Source organism: Heterodontus francisci, chromosome 8 (assembly GCF_036365525.1).
Source record: "Heterodontus francisci isolate sHetFra1 chromosome 8, sHetFra1.hap1, whole genome shotgun sequence".
Taxonomy (NCBI): Eukaryota; Metazoa; Chordata; class Chondrichthyes; order Heterodontiformes; family Heterodontidae; genus Heterodontus; species Heterodontus francisci.
Window position 1 is genome coordinate 47,497,385 of NC_090378.1, and position 21,857 is coordinate 47,519,241.

The 21,857-nt window shown below is 43.6% G+C and overlaps 1 protein-coding gene across 2 annotated transcripts in view; it reads right to left on the minus strand.

Annotated features, from left to right (window-relative positions):
* The window catches only part of pik3r3b (phosphoinositide-3-kinase, regulatory subunit 3b (gamma)), a 727,809-nt gene that overhangs the window by 520,011 nt on the left and 185,941 nt on the right, over window positions 1-21,857 (minus strand). For both annotated transcript variants that reach the window (XM_068037088.1, XM_068037087.1), the window contains exon 3: window positions 3,425-3,517. In XM_068037088.1, coding sequence (XP_067893189.1) covers window positions 3,425-3,517 — 93 coding nt within the window. The remainder of the gene's footprint in view (window positions 1-3,424; window positions 3,518-21,857) is intronic.

Here is a 21,857-nt window from a genome sequence, read left to right on the forward strand (position 1 = left end):
ATACAACCGACAACTGCAAAGTTAACTGCATGCAATAGGTCACCCATTCCTTGCAGTGGCACACTAACAATGCAATGCAGCTATGGAAAGTCGGCATAGAAACCACAAATATTTTACCTGGTAGACACAAGCGGACCAGCAGGGGCAGGACTACCAATGTGTAACGTCTTCAGCATCCTGACTATCCATGAGATCACCAAGGTACCCATTAGTGCAGAAGAGACCAAGGGTACCTGCATTGTCCAGGACTTACAACAAATGTACCCGACAGGTTCGACACATAGGAGATTTCAAAGGTGATGCTGTACTGCACCTCAAAGAGGATGCAATTCCATCAATCGACCCTCACAGAAAGTGCAGCATGCACATACAAGAAAGACTTAAGCGTGAGTTGGACGACATGAAATGGCATCATCCATCATGTGCATCATCACAGACTGGTGCAGCTCAATTACGTGTGTACTAAAGAAGGATGGAGCAATCAGGGTATGTCTAGATCCGACGATCTAAATCACTCCCTAAAGAGGTGCCCCCACAAGATTCCAACACATGAGGAATTGAATCCAAAGTTCACAGGAGCCAAATTCTTCTCCAAGTTGAATGTTAAACATGGATATAGGTTGGTACACCTAGCTAAGGAATCTCAGGAAGTCACCATCTTTCGAACACCATTTGGCATATTGCTTTCAGGGACTGCCCTTTGTTTATCTCTCAGTCAAGATCTGTTTCAGCAACATATGGACAGAATTATAGAAAATATGCCTGGCTGTATATGCATTGCCGAAGATATTACGTAATGGGCAAAACCAAAGAAGAGCATGATTGAAATCTTTACTCACATTTGGCAGTAGCTCGTCATGAGGGGCTCGTTTGTAACAGCAAGAAGTTCCAGGTGAATGTAAGTCAGATCAATTTCTTTGGCTCCATCTATTCAGGTTGCAGAATCCGTCCTGACCCAGGCAAAGTTGAAGATGTAAGGCATATGCCTACCCCACAAGACAAGGAAGATCGACAGAGACGCCTTAGATTTTTCAACTTCTTAGCACCATACATTCCAAATTTTTCTGAAAAAGCATCATCACAGACAGCTCTTAAAGATGTACTATATGTATGGCAGGAGGACCATCAGCATATGTTTGAATCTCTCAAACAAGCATTGTCAGCAAAAACCTGTAACTTGCAGTACTACGATCCAAGGAAGAAGACAATCCCGGAAGTCGACGCCTCACAGAAAGGGCTAAGGACAAGCATCCTGCAGGATGGCAAACTAATTGCATTCAGATCCAAAGGTTTATCCTCAGCACAATCCAATTACTCAAACAAACAGCATGAAGCACTTGCTCTGGTGTTTGGGATCACAAGGTTCCAAAACTGCCTGTTCAGTAAGCAGTTCACTGTGGAAACTGATCACAAACCACTGGAGATGATCTGGAACAAACCACTGGCAAGCACACCACCTCAATTACAGCAACTTTTAGTGAAAATACAGGGGTATGATCACATGAGAATAATTCTACCAAGCCATCATCTGTCCAAATTCTCTGAGATGCAGGAGACACTGCTCAAAAAACAAGGGAGAATTAAGGATGGTGCATGACCGACATGCAGGGATAGAACTACATCAACAACATGTAGGACAAAAGGTCAGTGTCATACACCCCATAATGAGAACATGGTAACCCGCAGGAGGTATCCAAAGTATGCAGTGAGCCCAGGTCTTACAACGTTACAACATCTAACGGAGCGGTGACGAGGAGGAACCGAAGCCAATTAAGAGAAGTGTGCAATACTCTCGTTGCGCACAGTGGACGTGAAAGAACACACTCTGACGATGAGAGTGTGACGGAATAACAGGACAACAACCAACACATTGACAACACGTCTGCAAGCCAAGAACAGCCAAGGGTGAAATCTACATTCCCAGAAGGTTATACCATAACAAGATCTGTAAGAGTTGTCAAACCACCGAAACGATATATGAACTCTTAAGCTGCTGCACTGTTAAATTTCACAATCCCTATCTTTATACTTGTAAATTTTATAATATCTATCCCTGTAAAAATAATTTTAATATTGTCCAAATTTATGTGTTCTTACTTGTAACATACGAGACTTATCTTTGGAAAGAAAGGGGATGTTGCATGATTGCTTTAAGAGTGATGCCCCTTTAAGAACTCAGTATTCTAATGAGCTAAGTACCAGGATGTAGTCATGTGACTAGAAGCCATAGTCACTCTGCACTGTAACACCCCGGACCAAGGTCCTGTATATAGTTTGCTCTGTATTGTGTGTCTTAGTTTAGCTGTACATAAACCTCTAGAGATCTTCAAGGAACTGGAATCTATGTACCTCATTGTGTTGCTTAAGATAACACAAAGAAACTCATGACAGGTGCCTTGAAATTGACATACCTCCATTCCCGACTTAGGGGACATGAAAATTCAGCCGAGAATCTCTGTTCTAGGGCAAGGGTGGGTGCAGGTTTTGCCATAATTGTGCCAACACAGTGGAATCCCAGTAATTTTGAGGCATATTTTCTAAACTCTACCATTAATTTTTAACTTTTCTCCTCTTGATACCACCTCATTGACTAGTGCTAATGAATGTCAACAAATTGGCAGCTTCGTGAGGTTAGTTTGCAGCTACCAATGTTCTAAGTTTCTTTATTTCCACATGTTTATTTCACATAGAGCCACTGAAGCCAGTAGAGTGAAAAATCCATGGCAGAGTCCCTGCACTCAGTTACCATCCAGTGACTCCCCGCTGCAAGGTTTGTAATTGTCAACATTGGGTGAAGACTGGATTGGGTTCAGCGACGATGCAACAGATCAAATGGTCTGCTGGAAAGCCTAAATGCCTATGCTTTAACTAAGCTGAATTGCAGGAGGGTGAGGAGAGGAGTGGAGAAAATTAATGGAAGGGAAAAGTCCTGTGTGTACATTGGGAAAGGCAGAGAGAGATAGAGATAGAGATAGATAGATAGAGGGAGACAGCTTATCACATCTGTCAGAAATAACCCAAACAGTAAAGGAATTAATTTTAGTGAAATCACTGTTGTTATGCAGCTGACTGACAGCAAGATCTCAAACGCTACAATGACAAGAATGGTCTCAAGTTAAATTTATTTTTGGTGGTATCAGGAGAAGCCTACAGCATTATGATGGGATCTTTAATGTCCAGCTGAACAGACATAACAGCATCACTTGAAGGACAACGTGGCACTCCTCCAGTACTGAACCCTGAATTAGTTTATGTGCTCATGTCTTGGAGTGAAGCTTGAATTTATGACAATTTGACTCTGATGCGAAAACTAGACAGCTCATACTTTGAGAATGACCTCCATGCACATCTGTGTGCACATGCTAGTGTATGCCTGCATTTGTGCTCAAGACAGAACAACTGGTAGAATTCTTAAAAACAGTACCTTGCTTCTCCAAGGCCTCAATCAGCTTCATCACAATCTGTGGTGCTTGATCCGGCAAAGTTAACAACTCAGTTAGCTCCAGCCCAGAGGGAACTGTCAAAGTAGAACACAGCAAGAGTACTTATTATGCAAGCCTACAGCCTCCTTTAAGCATCAACTGAACTGTTTTTAAAATCATGGACATTATGTAACAAGCTGCAAAACATTCTGTATTCTGACACTTATTCTTATCATTTTTGACAAATAATCCAGTTGCCTATTCCATCAGATAGATGGCTTTGAAAGGTATACTTCTACTACTGCGATTACATCTGTTACTAATTGCTGTCTGCAAGACAATTTCAGAGCTGTCCTATTCCATTATGAGGCAGCTCTTTTTAAAATTGGATCAATCTGTAGTACACATTTGCATAAGTTTTGAAAATGAAAGTTACTACATATAGAAAACTTTTTATGGGTTCAAGCAAAGGTGCCTCATAAAATAATGTTATTTCAACCTCTTGTGAATGACAGCTTTGGACTGTTGGGCCTGTACTGCGGAATTATTGCTCATGGGCCTCTTCTCACTGTTTCACACACTGATCTTCAGTATACCAAAATGGGGACTCAGCAAACAGAGACAGTGGCCCTAGCATTCCACTGCAGGAATCCTGACCTCCACTGCTTCCCTGCTGAAGTTCATGGGGTTACGAGAGGGGTCACAAGTGTTGGGGTACCACTGCCCCTGCATCCCCTCTCCTCTACCACCATGTTGAAATGACTGGAAAGTACAGCAGAAATCATCAATGATGGTCTGGTTCCCAAGTGGAACCCACATCTGCCCATTGGCAAGTCATGCCCGGTGATTCCAAGCTCCAACTGAGGGTTGAGGTGCAGGAACTTTCAATTGGAAACAAGTAGTTCAAGTGGATTGCAGCCACTAATCTAATCTCAGGCTACATCTTATTTTCATACATCAGAGAGGTCTTTTTCTCATGGATCATGATGTCACTTGGTTTTCTGAATCAGAATGCTATCTTATATTTAATCTGTTATCTTTTACACATCCCATATTGCAAAACCGCACTGTAATTGGTAACCATAGTACCAAATATAACATTTGCACTTAGTGAGACAAATTCTAACGGTCTAAGGTTAAGTGCACAGTCAGTTTCAAGCCAAAGAACAGTTTTCTTTTCAAACAACACTGATACTTAAGCTATATAAGTAATTGGTTCAGGCTCCTATTACACTAGGAACAAAGACAAATAGATCTCATGGCCATTTTCTATGATTGAGTCATCTCCACTGGAAGCCATTCTGTAATTAACCAGTTCCTGTGGGTGCTAAATTGAGCAGCTTATACTGTGGGCTGGATTCCACAACAACTGCACACGTGTAAGTTTCTTGCATGCAAGATTCTTCCAAATGACGATCTCTGTAAGATCAAATCTTGTTTGTGACTTTGCTAATCTGGTTGGAACCTACCCTGATGTCTATTAGTGCAACGGTAAGGATATTGGGCCAGAATTTCTTCAACTGGACTAACATGGAAGCTACGCTGACATTTGCACCATTTTCTGCACCCAACTTGCCATTAGGAATTTATGTCCAAATTTCCTGCAAAACCTATTAGCCTACACTGTAACTTTAAAACTGGTGTAAATTAAACATGAATGTAGTGCTGCCAATAGGGGTAATGGCAAGTGGCCTCCTGCCCTCTGCCATGGTGCCTCCCTCTCAGAGCAACATGCCTCTGTGCTCCTCCTCTTCTTTCATTATTATACAGGCAGGTTATGCCCATTGAGAAGCCCATGCCATCTGCTTAGTCCTTCTAAACACGTGGAAGGGGCAGGGAGCCAAAAATTTCAGGTGCACTGAGACTGATAACACTTAGTTCAGTATTGTGCTGGTTCAGTAAATTTATAACAAGTCACAAAGAAAGTCACTGTCAAACTCCAGAGATCTCAGTTTCGCCGATGTCAGGTGACTGCGGGTCATGCTGCAACTACATTACTTGCATAAATCCAAGAAACTCCTGTGAGCTGATCTTTTGTCTGGAGAGGGGTGAAGTTACATAAATGAACAGCAAAGGTTTTTGGTGGACATATCAAGGAAATTTGCACGTAACAGCATTTCAGGGTAAATCAGTTGTGTGTGAATTGCCTCTAGGGAGTTGGTACAAGTAAACTTCTTTGGAAATTTTGGTACACTTTCTTGCTCAGTATGTGTGACCCTTGCCGATTGGCTTGATGACAAGCACCCCCAGCAAGTGTCATTTCAAAATGTTTTTTTGGTGACTGCAGTAGTGTTAGCACCAGGTCATTTATAATTCAGCGTTGTCTCTGAAAGTGAAAAGAAAGAACAAAAGCACTCATATTTATGTAAATATGAATATCAGGTAGGGAGGATAATAGGCAGTTGTTTTGTTAGCACTCGTTTTGTTTTGCTGCCCAAGACAAATTTCTAACCCACTATTTAATCAAATGTGTCCCATCTGTCACTCCATGCCCTGAATCGATCTTTTTTCACTTCTTTCTCCTTGCAATTTCCTTTACGTGGTTCACACTGCAAAGGTGATTTCATTTTTAAATGTAATCAGTTTTTGTTGAATGGAGTTGACTTAATCAGAAATATTGACCGTGTATTAAAAATAAAATTATAATTGCTCCACATAACAATGGGGAATCATAGTTAAATGCTCCGTATTACTTCCCGATTGAAATGTAATAGTCATAGAATTATACAGCACAGAAACAGGCCCTTCGGCCCACCGTGTCCGCGCCGGCCATCAAGCTTATCTATTCTAATCCCATTTTCCAGTACTTGGCCCATAGCCTTGTATGCTATGACTTTTCAATTGCTCATCTAAATACTTCTTAAATGTTGTGAGGGTTCCTGTCTCTACCACCCGTTCAGGCAGTGTGTTCCAGATTCCAACCACCCTCTGGGTGAAAACATTTTTCCTCAAATCCCCTATAAACCTCCTGCCCCTTACTTTAAATCTATGCTCCCTGGTTATTGACACCTCCACTAAGGGAAAAGGTTTCTTCCTATCTACCCTATCTATGCCCCTCATAATTTTGAATACCTCAATCAGGTCCCCCCTCAGCCTTCTCTGCTCTAAGGAAAACAACCCTAGCCTATCCAGTCTCTCTTCATAGCTGAAATGCTCCAGCCCAGGCAACACCCTCTGAATCTCCTCTGCACCCTCCCCAGTGCAGTCATATCCTTCCTATAGTGTGGCGACCAGAACTGTATACAGTACTCAAGCTGTGGCCTAATTTGCATTTTATACAGCTCTTTCATTTAATATTGGGAAATGGATAATTAACATAACTCGAGTTTTTTTTAAACAATATTTTGGGATGATATCCAAATGATGCACTAGATCCCAAAATAAATATTCACCAAGTCACTTCAAAAAGAAAAAAATATGACAAGCAGCATGCAATGAGATGAAAAATATCAAGGCCAAAATGAACACATAATGAACAGGTAACAACAGAATACACAGTATTTAAATAACTACAAATTATTCTGTTAATAAAAGCAAAATACTGCGGATGCTGGAAATCTGAAACAAAAACAAGAAATGCTAGATTCACTCAGCAGGTCTGGCAGCATCTGTGGAAAGAGAAGCAGAGTTAACGTTTCGGGTCAGTGACCCTTCTTCGGAACTTCTTCGGAATTATTCTGTGTTATTGCCTTTAATCTTTAACATCATATTTGTTGCAAAGAAGTTAGAGAAAAAAGAAATTTCAAACACAGGTCACGCAATATTTTACTAGATATCGATATAAAACATCAGAGGCTTAACTTGGTTAGACTATCTGTATATATTATTTATCTATTAAAACCTTGCTAATGGCAAGCCTGAATTCTGCCAGACAGATGGTGTTTTCTTTGCATTTTTAATGAACCAATTTGCAAAACTTGTGGGAAAATCAAAAGAATAAGCAAAGCATAAGAAGCTGACTGGCAGTATCTTACAAGAAATCAGCATTGCTGCTTCATTCCTTCAGGCAATATTTGAAAACAGGAATCTGGAGTGAAAGCTGCTGATGGATAGAATTTCAGCTGTTGTCATTTACTTGTGTGAATTAAATAGATTTTCTGGGACTGATGTGTTTTCACAAAGCACCATGACAAGGAATCGGTCTTTGTCATAATGCATTCCTAAATTTAATTTCATAATCTTTTCCATTACAATGCAATAGTTTTCCAGTTTTATGCTTAGGTAATGGTGCACATGTAATATTTTTCCACAGCCTTTATTTTCCTGGTCTTCCCTTTTTAGGCTCCTCCTTTTTCCTGTTTTACATGTTGTTTCTTGGACAAGTTGGTTATGGGCAGATGGATTGCTTCCAGGTCACTGCTAGTGCCATTTTCCAGTGCCTGCTGGGTGATACACCAAGCATGTTCTGCCTCCCTCCCTCCCTGTGGGAAAATGGCTACAGCATACAAAAATATAAAGCCATATTGTGAGTCTCCTCCCTGTTTACTCCCGGTGTCACACCCGAGTACCACATTCTCCACCTATACCTTACCTAACATATGGGCATACCTCAAAAACCTCCACTTCAAAATCTTTCAGCAATTATTTAAAGAATCAGGGTAAACGCAGGTAGGAAGATAAATAATCTAAATATGCACCAGCAGTTGATCCTCATACTGGTATATAAAATAAATAAAACAGCTTTTATGGGGCAAACATCGTCAAGCATGAAGAAGACAGGTCCCTCCATTATGTTCCGCACTCGCGCGCGCGTGCACACACACACACACACACACGCAGGTACACAGATGTCGAGGTATGCACACAAGTATATAAAGATACACGCGCAGGCACACACATGTTAAGGTACACATACACACATAAGTATATAAAGACATAAGTGCAGGTACATACACACATGGCTGAATTTTGCCTTTAACAGGGAAATCCTGCTTCCGAGACCGAAAGTGGGAGACAACTCCACTTCGGCAGGTGGTGGCACCTCGGGCGGCATATTACAGGCAGCAGACAATTAAGAGGCTGCCACCAGGGTTGCTGTCCAATTAAGGATGGCGGCCCACCCCCAAGAGCTGCCGGCACAATCCGAAGGCCAGTCGCTAGCAATGGCCCTTGCTAAGGCTGCAGCTCCAGGGAGAGGGCAGCAATGGCAAGGCGCCCTCAAAGACAGGTAAGTTGGGTTGGGCAGGATGCCCCGACATTCAGTGGGTGGGGGTGGGGGATGGTCACTGAGTGCGGTGGCACAGTTGCTGCGAGGGTGGCCATTGCTGCTGGGGAGCCCTTAATTTCTGGAGTGCACATAAAGGACAGCCCCCCACCCTGGGACCCATTCGGAGGCCACTAGGTTTCACTGGGTGGTCTCCTTACATGGCACTGGGCCCAACGTGGGCAAAATGCCCGAAGAGGCGGGATGTGGCCCTTAATTAGCCACTTAAGTGGCTCAATTGGCCTCTTGGTGGGCGTCCGAGCTGCCAACTTTCCTGCTTCTGGCAATGTGGCACGGTGGCGGAAAGACGTTCAGCTCCCTTCCCAATGCCATCCCCCAACATTTTGCCAGCCCTTCTGCCTCCCAACCCGTCCCTAAAGGGGCTGGAAAATTCAGCCCATGGGTACACACACGTGTACAGGCACACACATGAAAGTACACACAGAGGTACACAGTCACGCACACAGGTATACATGTGCAAACATGCAGGTGCACACATGCATGCAAGATACACACACGCACGGACATAGGCACGCACACACACATGCGCAGGTACATACACAAACACACAAACAGGTACACATACTGATAGTTCATGACTTATGTGAGACTACTTGGGACAGTATGTATGCTAATGATTTACCCTCAACTAGCCTTTAATTGATATGTAACACATCCTCAAACTGGGTATTGTTCACACAGTGCCTTTACTCCTCTTGTGGGCACAAAGAACTACCTTTACTCCTTTTGTGGGCACAAAGAACTATGCTAAACTGCAACAAACCACCACAAAAGAAAACTAGATTTCAATAGCCAATGGTGAAAGCCCAGTCAAATGACCAATTGTAAGATGCCAGATACTTTCAGTGATACAGACCATTCTCCCACAGTCATTTCTCAACATATTCAGAATATTTGTCGCCAGTTCCCCAAGGTAACATTAATTATACTTCATAATCACTGGTTTCTTAAGTCACACATATCCGGTGCCCCAGTGGCGGGCTTGGAATTCTATCCAAAATGCAGAAGAATAAGGAAACAATACAGCAAAATGTCTCATTATTAGAACACTGCTAAACTGAAAGAAACTATGAGACAATAAAGAGTGAAGAGGTTTTGTGCTCAACCCATGAGATCTTCAGCAACCGGAATTGCACACCATCAACCTCAGGGGAGCTTCACTTGAAGTCAGTAAAGTGAATATCCAAAATTGGTATGACAGACAAACCCTGAGTATCGAGTCAAACTACAATAATTGTGTTTTGGCAGAAAAGGTAATAACTTTGATTGGTAAGAATCAGATTTCACAGATTTGATGACAATGGTAAGAAAAAAATCAGATTGGGTGTTTAACAGAGAGCCGATCTGTGTCCCCAGTGAAGCTGAATTTTACCCCTATATTCACGAGGTGTGTCTCTGGGCAGTCAGACTGCCCATCTGTGCCAAGTGCTTGTCCCTTTTAATGTGCAAATCAGGGCCCTGTGACATACACAGGACCCTAATTAACATTTTAAGGCTCAGCTGCACCATGCAACTCTATACAGTTTCAACTGATGGTCCAGCCCCAAAGGCAAGATTTTTATCTATTTTTATTGGGACGCTTTTTTGGGCCCCACAAATACTAACTGGGCTGCAGCTGCACTAAGTCCCCCACTCCTGAGAATGGAGCCCCTCCACCTACGACCCTACCCTCTCCCACTGAAAATTCCTTGTGCTGGGCCTGGTGGCTAGCTAGGATGCCTGATATTGCAATGGTGGAGAGCGGTGAGCTGCCCAGGGTGTGCGTAACCTGCCAATTCTGTGTTAATGAGGCCCAGTCCATGCACTGACATTGACAACCGTACGAAGGAAAAATGATCCCAACAAGGTAAAGAACTAGCTGTCTGAATAATAGGAGTCAAACGCTAAGCATTTCACAGTAAGCGACTAGGTTGTGATGCTATGTTGGTATGGCTACTATGAGAAACATTTGACCGAAGTGCAATTTATCCCCTTGCAGCATTTCTGGGATAATCAGCAGCAATTTTTGAGCTTATTTAGGAAATGATGCCACAAGCTTGATTTAATGCTATGAACTATGACTTTTAATTCATTTTTCAATTGCTTCAGACAGTGAATAGTGTGTCTGAAGGTCCATTTATATCGGTAATATCCTATCTGCTACAATAACATCAGTGACAAATGTCACAAGCTCACTGCCACATTTTTCATTGGACCTGATTGATTACTTCAATCATGTCTTAACTGAATGAAATCTCAAGGTTCCACACTTATACAAATTCCAACAGCACAGGCTTTTGTGCACTTTGCTGCTGTTTGCCTTCTGGTCCCCAAAAATGAGTGCAACATACACCCATCAGGATTTCCCTCTGGAAAGAGGACAAACCTGTTAGGTATGAGAAACAAGCAGCCACACGAACACACCAATACAGGCAGCTCCTGTATACATCAATGCAGTGGAATAATTACTATCAAGGAGCAACTCTATATGCAAAGTATTACGGCCAGGCAAGGAAGGGGTCTAGGGCTCCCCTCTCGGCCTTTTCCAGGTTTGGCCGTAACAGGGTTTAACTTTTAAAATACAGAGTTTTTAGCTTCCCCTCAGAGAGTCCTTGCTCACTGCTCTCTAATTGTAATTGTAAAGGAATCAACCAGACAGGTTTTCTTAGATTTAACGAAGAAAGGTGTAAGTTTATTAACTTTAAAATTCTAACTCAGTTAACTACTAAAAATACGCGCTGCAACCATGCTAGCATGCATACGCGATAAACATACACACAGAAATAGATACAGAGATGGAGAAAATTAAAGGGTGAAGGTTTGAAGTAGTAGATGGAATTCAGTTACTGGTTTTGGGTTGGATGTAAAGTCTTTGATTGAAGTTAAGTCTTACAGTTCTCGTTGGGGCCCAGTGCACTTTTTCAAACTTGTTTTGCTGGTACCAGAAGGTTGCAGAGATCTTCTGTCTTGAGGTTTAAATTATTTACGTGAGTCCCCGATACTTTGCGTGAGAGAGAGACAGAGAGTGAGAGGCCTTGCTTCTCTTTGGTCTTCAAAAAGCAGTCTGTCTCAAAACTTTTCTGTGAGCACAACTGAATCAATTGTGGTTGTCCAGCAGGTTAGTCATGTGACTAGCTCCTTGTTTCAAACAGCGTCGACTGTAAAATTTGTTGATTTTTCCAAGTTTCCCAGACACACTCAGTAGGGGGTGAGGGCGGGGGGGGATGGTGCGGTTGAATGTTGGCTCTTACACATTTAATAACTCTCAATGTCTCTTGATCATTGCTATTGACAAAACCCATCTGGCTATCTGAATTCGGGAGTACTTCCATTGTCTGTCTGGGCAACTGTCTCTCAGAATGCAAATGTACAGCCATGTTTTCAGCCACTGCTCTGTGGACTTTTTAAATAAGTTATTTCAATGTCCAGAAAACGTTCAAATTATGTTCCATATGATGAAATTAATGTTTCCATTTGGTAGGTGTGGTTTTCTGTCACAAAAGGAAAGAAAATTCTAGAATTTAAAAGCACAATATTCCTTTTGTGCATTTAGTACCTTTAGCCTATGAGAGATCAATTGTATCAAATTTACAGCCTCACTCTCCTTGTGAGTGTTTTCTATGGGCTGGATTTTAAGAGCCCACTGCCGATCTCGGCGGCGAGCTCAAAAAATGGTGCCCCGCCTGTGTGGGCCGCACACCAAAGAGCAGCCGCAATCTGAAGCACGGCGGCTCATTTAAAAGCCGGAGTGGTCCGCGCCCCCCAATCTCGTGGAGGGGGCGGGCTGTCTGTCCCAGCAATGGCGTCAGCTGCCTATGCGCAGGCACTGACGCCAAGCCAGTCTTGCTGAGATATTAAAATTTTTAAAGAAATATCCCCCCAAAATTAAATAAAGTTCCAACGTCCCTTTCCCACCCCCCCAATAACAATACCTATTTGCCCTTCCCCCCGCAAAACATTTCCCTTTTATATCTGACCTTCCCCCCAAAAACTGCACAAAGTTTAAGGTTCGACCCTTCCCAACATCACCTACAGCCATTAAATTTATTTGACCCTGTTCCACCCAACCCCTCCCGCGCTGACAAACTTACCTCCTCCCCCCTCCCCACCAGTGTGGGGCCACATTTCCCCGGACAGGGATCTGAAGGTGAGGAAGTGCCAGCCGCCGCGCCAAATATCGCAGCGGGCCTCAAGATCGCAAGTAAGGCTATTTAAATTTAATAATTTTATTCATTTGAATATTTAATTTGTGATCCTGTCACTCAGCAGCCAGAGGGCCACCACGGAGCCTCACCACCACCGGAAGGATCGGGCCAGGCCTCATCTGGAGCAATCTTCAGGCCCCCTCCACCACGCCTCGGAACCCAATGCCTGGGGGAGAATAAAATCCAGCCCTATGCCTCGATTGTCCTTTTAGAACTACAATGTTTTGAAGCAAAAATACTAATGTAAACTAAAGCGTATTTCAACATATTCCGGGACACAAGATAAAGGAGGCATAGGTTAAACTGACTGTAGGGCCAAGGTCAGGGAGAATTTCTTCACAAAAATAGTATCCAATATTTAGGCAGGGCTTCAATGTAGGGTAGTGGAGGTAAAAGCCTTACACATCAAGGGTCTGTTGGATGATATGAAAGCAGCTAAGATTTTCTTTATACACACACTTTATAAAATACTCCTGCGCAATGGCAGATTTCTATGGAATAAAACATAATTAGCCATGCTAACCTTTCAGATTAAATAGAAGAATTTTTAAAAAAGTAATATAGTCTGCCTCGATTCCACTCTCCGTCAGTGATATAAAATAATGAGGCTTGAAAGAAACTAGCAAGAGATATTTTTTCACTCAGATGAAACTGGAAAATTCTGGAAATGTTTTGCTGAAGTGTGATATCATGTATGGGCCGGGATTTTATGCTTGTGGCGGGATCTCGACATCCAGAAACAGTGACGCCGAGATCCCCGCATTGCCTCTTCTCTTGAAGGCCTGCCAAATCTATTGCCAATCAGGCACTTAAGTGGACAGTGTTGGGCCTTCCACAGGATCAAGGACCCCATCGCCGGAAGTCCCGCCATTGGAGAGCTGCTAGCCAATCAGAGGCTGACAGCTCTTCCACTGAGCAGCGCCAGCGTGGAGGCAGTGGCTGTTGTCGGAGCAGCACCTACTAGAGGCCCTGGACCCAGGGCCCAGGGGGGAATGACAGGGGAGGGAAGTGTAGGGGGTCGCTGGCAATGGAAAGGCGGTGGCTTTCAGTGAGCCCTCCCTCTTCTCGATGCTGTGCTCCTCGTTCAACATTTCAATGAGGGGCCACACCCACCTCCCCCCCAGGAAGCAGCACGCACGGTTTTTCGTGCCGTGCTTCCCAATTGGCAATGGGGCTGCCCGCTGCAGGGCTAATTATGGTGGTGGTGGGAAGAGGCCCTTAATTGGGGATTAATTTCTCAGTTATGGACCTCAATTGTCAGTGGGGCGGGAAGGCCGTTCACAGGCCTCCCTGTCCTGGACTAAATTTTGGCGGAGGTGGGAACACCCCCCCATCCCCACACAAACATCCCACTTGATTTTATGCTCTCCCCACCTCCAAAGCCGCTGGGGGGGGGGTGGGTGGGGGAGAGCATAAAAATCCCCACATAATGTCTGGAAATTCCTGTGCGTTTCTTTGAATGAATATTAAGACCATATTTTTTCCTCTTCTCTTGTGGTCTTCCAGGTCTGACTTCTGGGCCATTATCACTGCTGTTCTGCAACCAGTTTGAGGAGATACTTTAACATAAGAAGTTAAGAAATAGGAGCATCCGGCCCCTCGAGTCTGTTCCGCCATTTAATAACATTCTGACTGATCTGCTGCCTCAACTCCACTTTCACACCCACTCCCCATAATCACCTGATTTCCTGAGAGATCAAAAATCTGTCTATCCCAGCCTTGAATATACTCAACGATGGAGCATCCACAACCCTCTCGGGTAGAGAATTCCAAAAATTCACAAACCCTTTGAGTGAAGTAATTTGTCCTCACCTCAGTCCTAAATGATCGACATTTTATCCTGAGATCATGCCCCTGTGTTCTAGATTCCCCAGCCAGGGGTAAGAGCCTCTCAGTGTCTACCCTGTCAACCTCCCTTCAGAACATTGTACGCTTCAATGAGATCGCCTCTCATTCTTCCAAACTCCAGAGAGTGCAGGCCCAATTTACTCAGCCTTCAATCATAAGGTCAGAAGTGGGGATGCTCGCTGATTGCACAATATTCAGCACCATTCACGACTCCTCAGATACTGAAGCAGTCTGTGTGGAAATGCAGCAAGTCCTGGACAATATCCAGGCTTGGGCTGATAAGTGGCAAATAACATTGTGCCACACAAATGCCAGGCAATGACCATCTCCAACAAGACAGAATCTAACCATCTCCCCTTGACATTCAATGGCATTACCATCACTGAATCCCCCACTATCAATATCCTGGGGGTTACCAATGACCAGAACCCGAACTGGAGTAGCCATATAAATAACATGGCTACAAGAGCAGGTCAGAGGCTGGGAATCCTGCGGTGAGTAACTCACCTCCAGACTCCCCAAAGCCTGTCCACCATCTACAAGGCACAAATCAGGAGTGTGATGGAATACTCCCCACTTGATTGGCACCCCATCCACTACCTTCAACATTAAGTCCCTCCACTACAGATGCATAGTGGCAGCAGTGTGTACCATCTACAAGATACACTGCAGCAATGCACCAATGCAACTTAAACAGCACCTTCCAACCCACCTAGAAGGACAAGGGGAGCAGATGCATGGGAACACCACCGCCTGCAAGTTCCCCTCCAAGCCACACACCATCCTGACTTGGAACTATATCGCCGTTCCTTCACTGTCGCTGGGTCAAAATCCTTCCTAACAGCACTGTAGGTGTACCTACCCCACATGGACTGCAGCGGTTCAAGAAGTTAGTTCACCACCACCTTCTCAAGGGCAATTAGGGATGGGCAATAAATGCTGGCCTAGCTAGTGACACCCAACCCTCTCATTCTCTGGAGTTTAGAAGTATGAGAGGCGGTCTCTTAGAAACTTACAAAATTCTTAAAGGGATAGACAGGGTAGATGCAGAAAGGATGTTTCCCCTGGCTGTGGGGTCTCGAACCAGGGGACACAAGCCATTTAGGACCGAGATGAGGAGGAACTTCTTCACTCAGAGGGTGGTGAATCTTGGGAATTCTCTGCCCTATAGAGTGGTGAAAGCTCAGTCATTGAGTAAGTTCAAGACAGAAATCAATAGATTTCTAACCACATCAAGGGGATAGTGCGGGAATATGGCATTGAGGTAGACGATCATCCATGATCTAGAATGACGGAGCAGGCTTGAAGGGCTGAATGACCTACTTCTGCTCCTATGTTCTTATGTTCATTCCAGGAACCAATCTAGTGAACCTCCACTGTACCACCTCCAAGGCAAGAATATCCTCCCTTAGATATGGAGGCCAAAACTGCGTACAGTACTCTAGGAGTGGTCTCGCTAAAATCCTATACAGTTGTAGCCAGACAGTCTTATTCTTGTACTCCAATCCCCTTGTAATAAATGCCAACAGGCCTTCTGCCCTGGAGGAAGACCCTTGTTAAATTCCTCTCACTGTAAATTATATCCACATTTCTCACATTTCTGACTGTAACATATTCCCACACAAAAAGATCTCTTGAAAAGATAATAACATCTTTAAAAGTACACAAAAAACTCAGCTTCAGATTAATACAAGTAAAGAGCATGAGAAAGGAGAGTGATCCAGTATGTAACACACACATGACCTTGTTACTTAATGTATGAAGTCAGCCTCACTTGTGTGTTCATTGTAGCATCGCGCCCATTTCTGTCATGTAACCTCTATAAATTTGCAAACTTGGGTGGGTTTAACTCTTTCACCTTCTCAAAAAATTCATATTTCAATCAAGTATCTTACTGCTGTAAACATGTTTGGAGTTTCGATTGCTTAACTTCATTCTAATAAACTGCACTTATACCAATGGCACCAATTCTCTTTCCAATCTGTGAATCTCTCTTGCTCACTCGGAAACTCTACTGGCCCCACTCAGAAGAGGCCACTCTTTCTCTTACTAGCTGCTGCTTTCCATCTCCTAGCACAGTCCCCACAGCTACAAGGTCTCGAGTCCTATCATCATGGTACACTGTATAAGCTTCTTAAGAGTAATTGTTGCTCCCCTCACCACTACTAAAAGACTAATTTATGTAGGCTGGGAACTTCCTAGGAGCTGCTCTTGCTTGTCCTCTGTAACTTCAACAGAGGTGCGACAGAAACCCCATTAATGTATATAAACAGGACTCCAGCCATACTGCTGGTAAAGTTACGGCAGTGGAGTGGGAGCAGCTCCAATAAAGTTCCTGGCCATAGTATTAAACTACACTATTTTGACTACTTCACAACTGAGGCAGAGTCTCTGGAACCAATGCTTTACTTTGCACTACCATTTTTTGGAAATAATTCTTTAATGCTGCAGTGGTGATTGCCAAATTTCAAACCTCTTCCTCCCCTAAAAGCATGGACTCTCGGCTGAGGTATAGTTCCATGAGATCTGATCAGCCTCCGAGCACTTTGCCCAAGGTCTTATTCTCCTGCTGTGTTTTACCAGCACTTTTTGTTTTTATTTCAGATTTCCAGCATCTGCGGTATTTTACTTTTACTTACTCTTCAATTGTTAGCCTTTACAGTGAGGTTAATAGGCTATTCAATGACCATCACATTCAACTCAATACAGTTCCAGCAAGGGTTACTGAATAGGGAACAGGAGTATGAACACCAATCATTTTTCCTTTCTATTTAGAGATGCAGCACCGAAACAGGCCCTTCGGCCCACCGAGTCTGTGCCAACCATCAACCACCCATTTATACTAATCCTACACTAATCCCATATTCCTACCAAACATCCCCACCTGTCCCTATATTTCCCTACCACCTACCTATACTAGGGGCAATTTATAATGGCCAATTTACCTATCAACCTGCAAGTCTTTGGCTTGTGTGAGGAAACCCGGCGAAAACCCACGCAGACACAGGGAGAACTTGCAAACTCCGCACAGGCAGTAACCAGAATTGAACCTGGGTCGCTGGAGCTGTGAGGCTGCGGTGCTAACCACTGTGCCACTGTGCTGCCCCAAATTCTAGCCAATTATAAATCACCTACAGCCTCCCAACTAATATTAGCTAGCTTTCAGCACAAAACAGGAATGGACACTGGGGCCTATCTGGTCTATATGGCCTAGACATTCACGGTCTTAGCTGATGAAGCTATTGTGAAAGATTATGCAGTGTGGTTATGTAACAGTTTTTGGTACAAAGTTTTAGTGTTATAATTTTATGGTGTACCATTGTAGTCTTGCAATAAACGTAGTGGTGTAACTGTGTCCTTTAAATGATAATGTGATGGTGCTAACAGTATGATTGCATTATGAATTGGTAATAAAACAGTATGATTTCATTATGCAATGATGTAATAGACTGATTGTTATAATGCAATGGTGTAACAATATGATTTTGTTACAATGTTTTGGTCTAAGTGCATTAGAGTATTGTCTCCTGGAGTCAATTTGCCATTACAAGATGTGCAATCAGTAGATTCAACATTCAACACAGCATGGAGTGGGCGTCGCCATCAGAAACTCTTTGCTCAGCATGATAGAGCCACCTTCAAATGGCTCGGAACGCATACTGTCCATCCAACTGCTCACCGTCTCTGGTCCAGTACACCTACTCAGCATCTATGCTCCAACACTCTGCTCCCCACCTGAAGTCCTGAAGTTAAAGACCACTTCTACAAGGAACTCCATAATATCATTAGTACCATTCCTAACACCGAACATTTGTTCCTGCTGGGGGACTTTAACGCCAGGGTTGGGGCCGACCATGACTGATGGCCCTCCTGCCTTGGGCGCTATGGCATTGGAAGGATGAATGAGAATGGACAGAGACTGCTGGAGTTGTGTACCTATCACAACCTCTGCATCACCAACTCGTTCTTTCATACTAAACCCTGTCACCAGGTTTCTTGGAGACACCCAAGATCACATCGTTGGCACCAGCTGGACTTCATCGTCACAAGGCGAGCCTCTATAAACATTGTCCAAAGCACACACAGCTTCCACAGTGTGGACTGTGACACCGAACACTCCCTGGTGTGCAGCAAAGTTAGACTCAAACCAAAGAAGCTACATCACTCCAAGCAGAAGGGCCGCCCGCGCATCAACACTAGCAGAATTTCTTATCCACAGCTGTTACATAAGTTCCTAAATTCACTTGAAAAAGCCCTTCAAAACACACTTGCAAGGGATGCAGAGACGAAGTAGGCCCACACCAGAGACGCCATCAATGGCTCAGCAATGACCACTTTTGGCAAACGTGAGAAGCAGAATGCAGACTGGTTTCAATCTCACTTTGAAGAGCTAAGCGCACTGCACTGTTGAACTACAAGAAAGCCCCGAGCGAGTTAACATCCATAGCACTTAAAGCAGCCAGAAGCGCTGCACAAAGAACAGCCAGACACTGTGCAAATGACTACTGGCAACACCTATGCAGTCGTATTCAGCTGGCCTCCGACACTGGAAACAGCAGAGGAATGTATGATGGCATTAAGAGAGCTTTTGGGCCAACCATCAAGAAGATCATGGCACTGTGGTGCAGTGGCTAGCACTGCAGCCTCACAGCTCCAGTGACCTGGGTTCAGTTCTGGGTACTGCCTGTGTGGAGTTTGCAAGTTCTCCCTATAACCACGTGCGTTTCCTCTGGGTGCTCTGGTTTCCTCCCACATGACAAAGACTTGTGGGTTGACAGGTAAATTGGCCATTGATAAAAAAAAAATTGCCCCTAGTGTAGGTAGGGGATGTGAGAGGGAAAAAATTGGATTAATGTAGGATTGGTATAAAGGGGATGCTGATGGTCAGCATGGACTTGTTGGGCCGAAGGGCCTGTTTCGGTGCTCTATGACTCAAGTCTAAATCAGGGGAAATGATCACTGATCAACGCAAGAAAATGGACTGCTGGGTAGAGCACTACCTAGAACTGTACTCCAGGGAAAATGTTGTCACTGTGGAGGCAATGTATACTGAATTCTGTAGCAGCACTCAAGTGAACAGCTCTCTTCTAGATGATGCTAAGCTTCTGTAGTTTTGTGGCTGCACCCATCCAAATGATGAATGAGTATATCATCACACTCCTGATTTGTGTGTTATTGATATTAGAGAGGCTTTGAGGGATCATGACGTGAGCCACACGATGGTGAGTATCCAGCCTCTGTCCTGTTCTTGTTGTCATGGCATTGACCTGGCTGGTACAGTTCAGCTTCTGATCAACATTGATTCCCAGGACATTAATGGAGCAGCACTCGGTGGTGGTGGTAGTGCTGTAGCAGCTGGGCTTTCTCGTTCAAAATGTTCATTAACTGTCATGTGTTAAACCAAATCTGGATTTTATCCAGGTCCTCTTATGGGCAGGCATAGATTGTTTCATTATTGGAGGATTTGTGAATGGATTTGGAGGCTGTGGAATTATCAGCAAATGGCTTCGCTCCTAAAAGTATTTTAAAGTGAAGGTCAATGATGATGCAGCTGAAGATGCATCCCTGAGGATCTCCTTCTATTATGTCCTGTGGCTATAACAACTGGCCTCAGACAACCACAACCATCTTCCTTTGTGCCAAGTATGACTGCAGCCACTTGGGGGTTTTCGGTTTGACCCTCATTGACCTCAGTTCTGCACGGGTTCCTTGGTGCCATACATGGTTGAATGCTGCCATGATGTTGAGTGAAACTCCTCTGACCTCTCCTCTTTGGCATTCAGTTCTTGCATTTGTGCCTGGATCGAGACTGAGGTGAGGTTTGAAGCTGACTGGTGCTGGTAGATCCCAAACTGATCATCAGTGAGCAGGTTATTGATGAGTGGCGTCAATTGATGGCGCAATTGGTGACTCCTTTCATCACATTACTGGCGATTAGGAGAATGTGGATATAGCGGTAATTGGCTCGGTTACATTTGTCCTTCTTTTGTGGCTAGGGCATACCCAGGAAACTTTCCACTTTGATGGATAAATGTCAGTGTAATAAGTGCACTGGAACAGCTTGGTTAGGTCAGTTATTGTAAGCAGTTCAGTTTACCTTTAAAACATGGCAGGTACCCAATATACAAATGATCTGCATAAAATTATATTTGAGTAACTGGGCTGAATATGTGTGGTCAGGTGCCTGCATCACCAGAATAAACAGCACATTAGTAACAACAGAATTTATACACGCAATACTGGTAACATCCACACAGTGGCACCACGACAGTCTGAGCACCATATAAATCAGCATGGTTGTCTGATGAAGCAAAAAAAAACAGCAGCAAGCAAACAATGACAGAGGATGTTTATACTGACTATTGGTCTGAATTTGGTAGCAAAACTGAGGACAAAATTACTGTATATTGAAACATTACACCTCAAGCATTGGGTACAGAAGGAGTCTCGTTGTGGGCTCTATTACTACTTTGTCGGGATTTATGGCTAAAATTGTGGCTCACACCATGTTTTGCTGCCACTATGGTTGTCAACAGTCCACATTCGAAGCAGACAACTTGTTACATTGATGCCTGTCTGTTCGACTTGCTATGAGGTGGTTAAAATAATCCTTCTAGGCCTCAATGACTCATATTTTGCCACTTCTGTGCATGGAAAGTGTGCCAGACCTGGACCATATTTTAGCAGATATGGCACAAACAAGGATTGGCAGGTGGCAATTAAAGAGATATCAAATACACAGTGCTCGGCTAGTCAAAGCTCAGACTCTTTTGGGTTAGACCAGAATATTGCTTACTATTCATTTCTGAACAAATGACTCTTGCTAGAAATGCAGAATAAATCATTGTATGATTCTCAATGAACTCTGTTCTTGTAAGTCAGGCAGGTTTTTTTTATTCACTTATGCAAAGACTAATTTTGCCACAAAATCTACATTTGTCTTTGAATTACACAAGGTTTTCTCTGAAGATGTAAACCAGCCCTACTTTCTGAGAGATAGATAGCAGTATTTGCTGGACATCAATGGAAATGGCAGAAATGTACAGGCTTTTTATTGAGATTAAACACTGTAGATAGTACATGTATGTATAGAAATCAAAAAAACTTTCTACCACTTTTCTCTATTGCACTATATACATACCTCACACAGAACAGGACTCAACCTATCAATCAATCTAT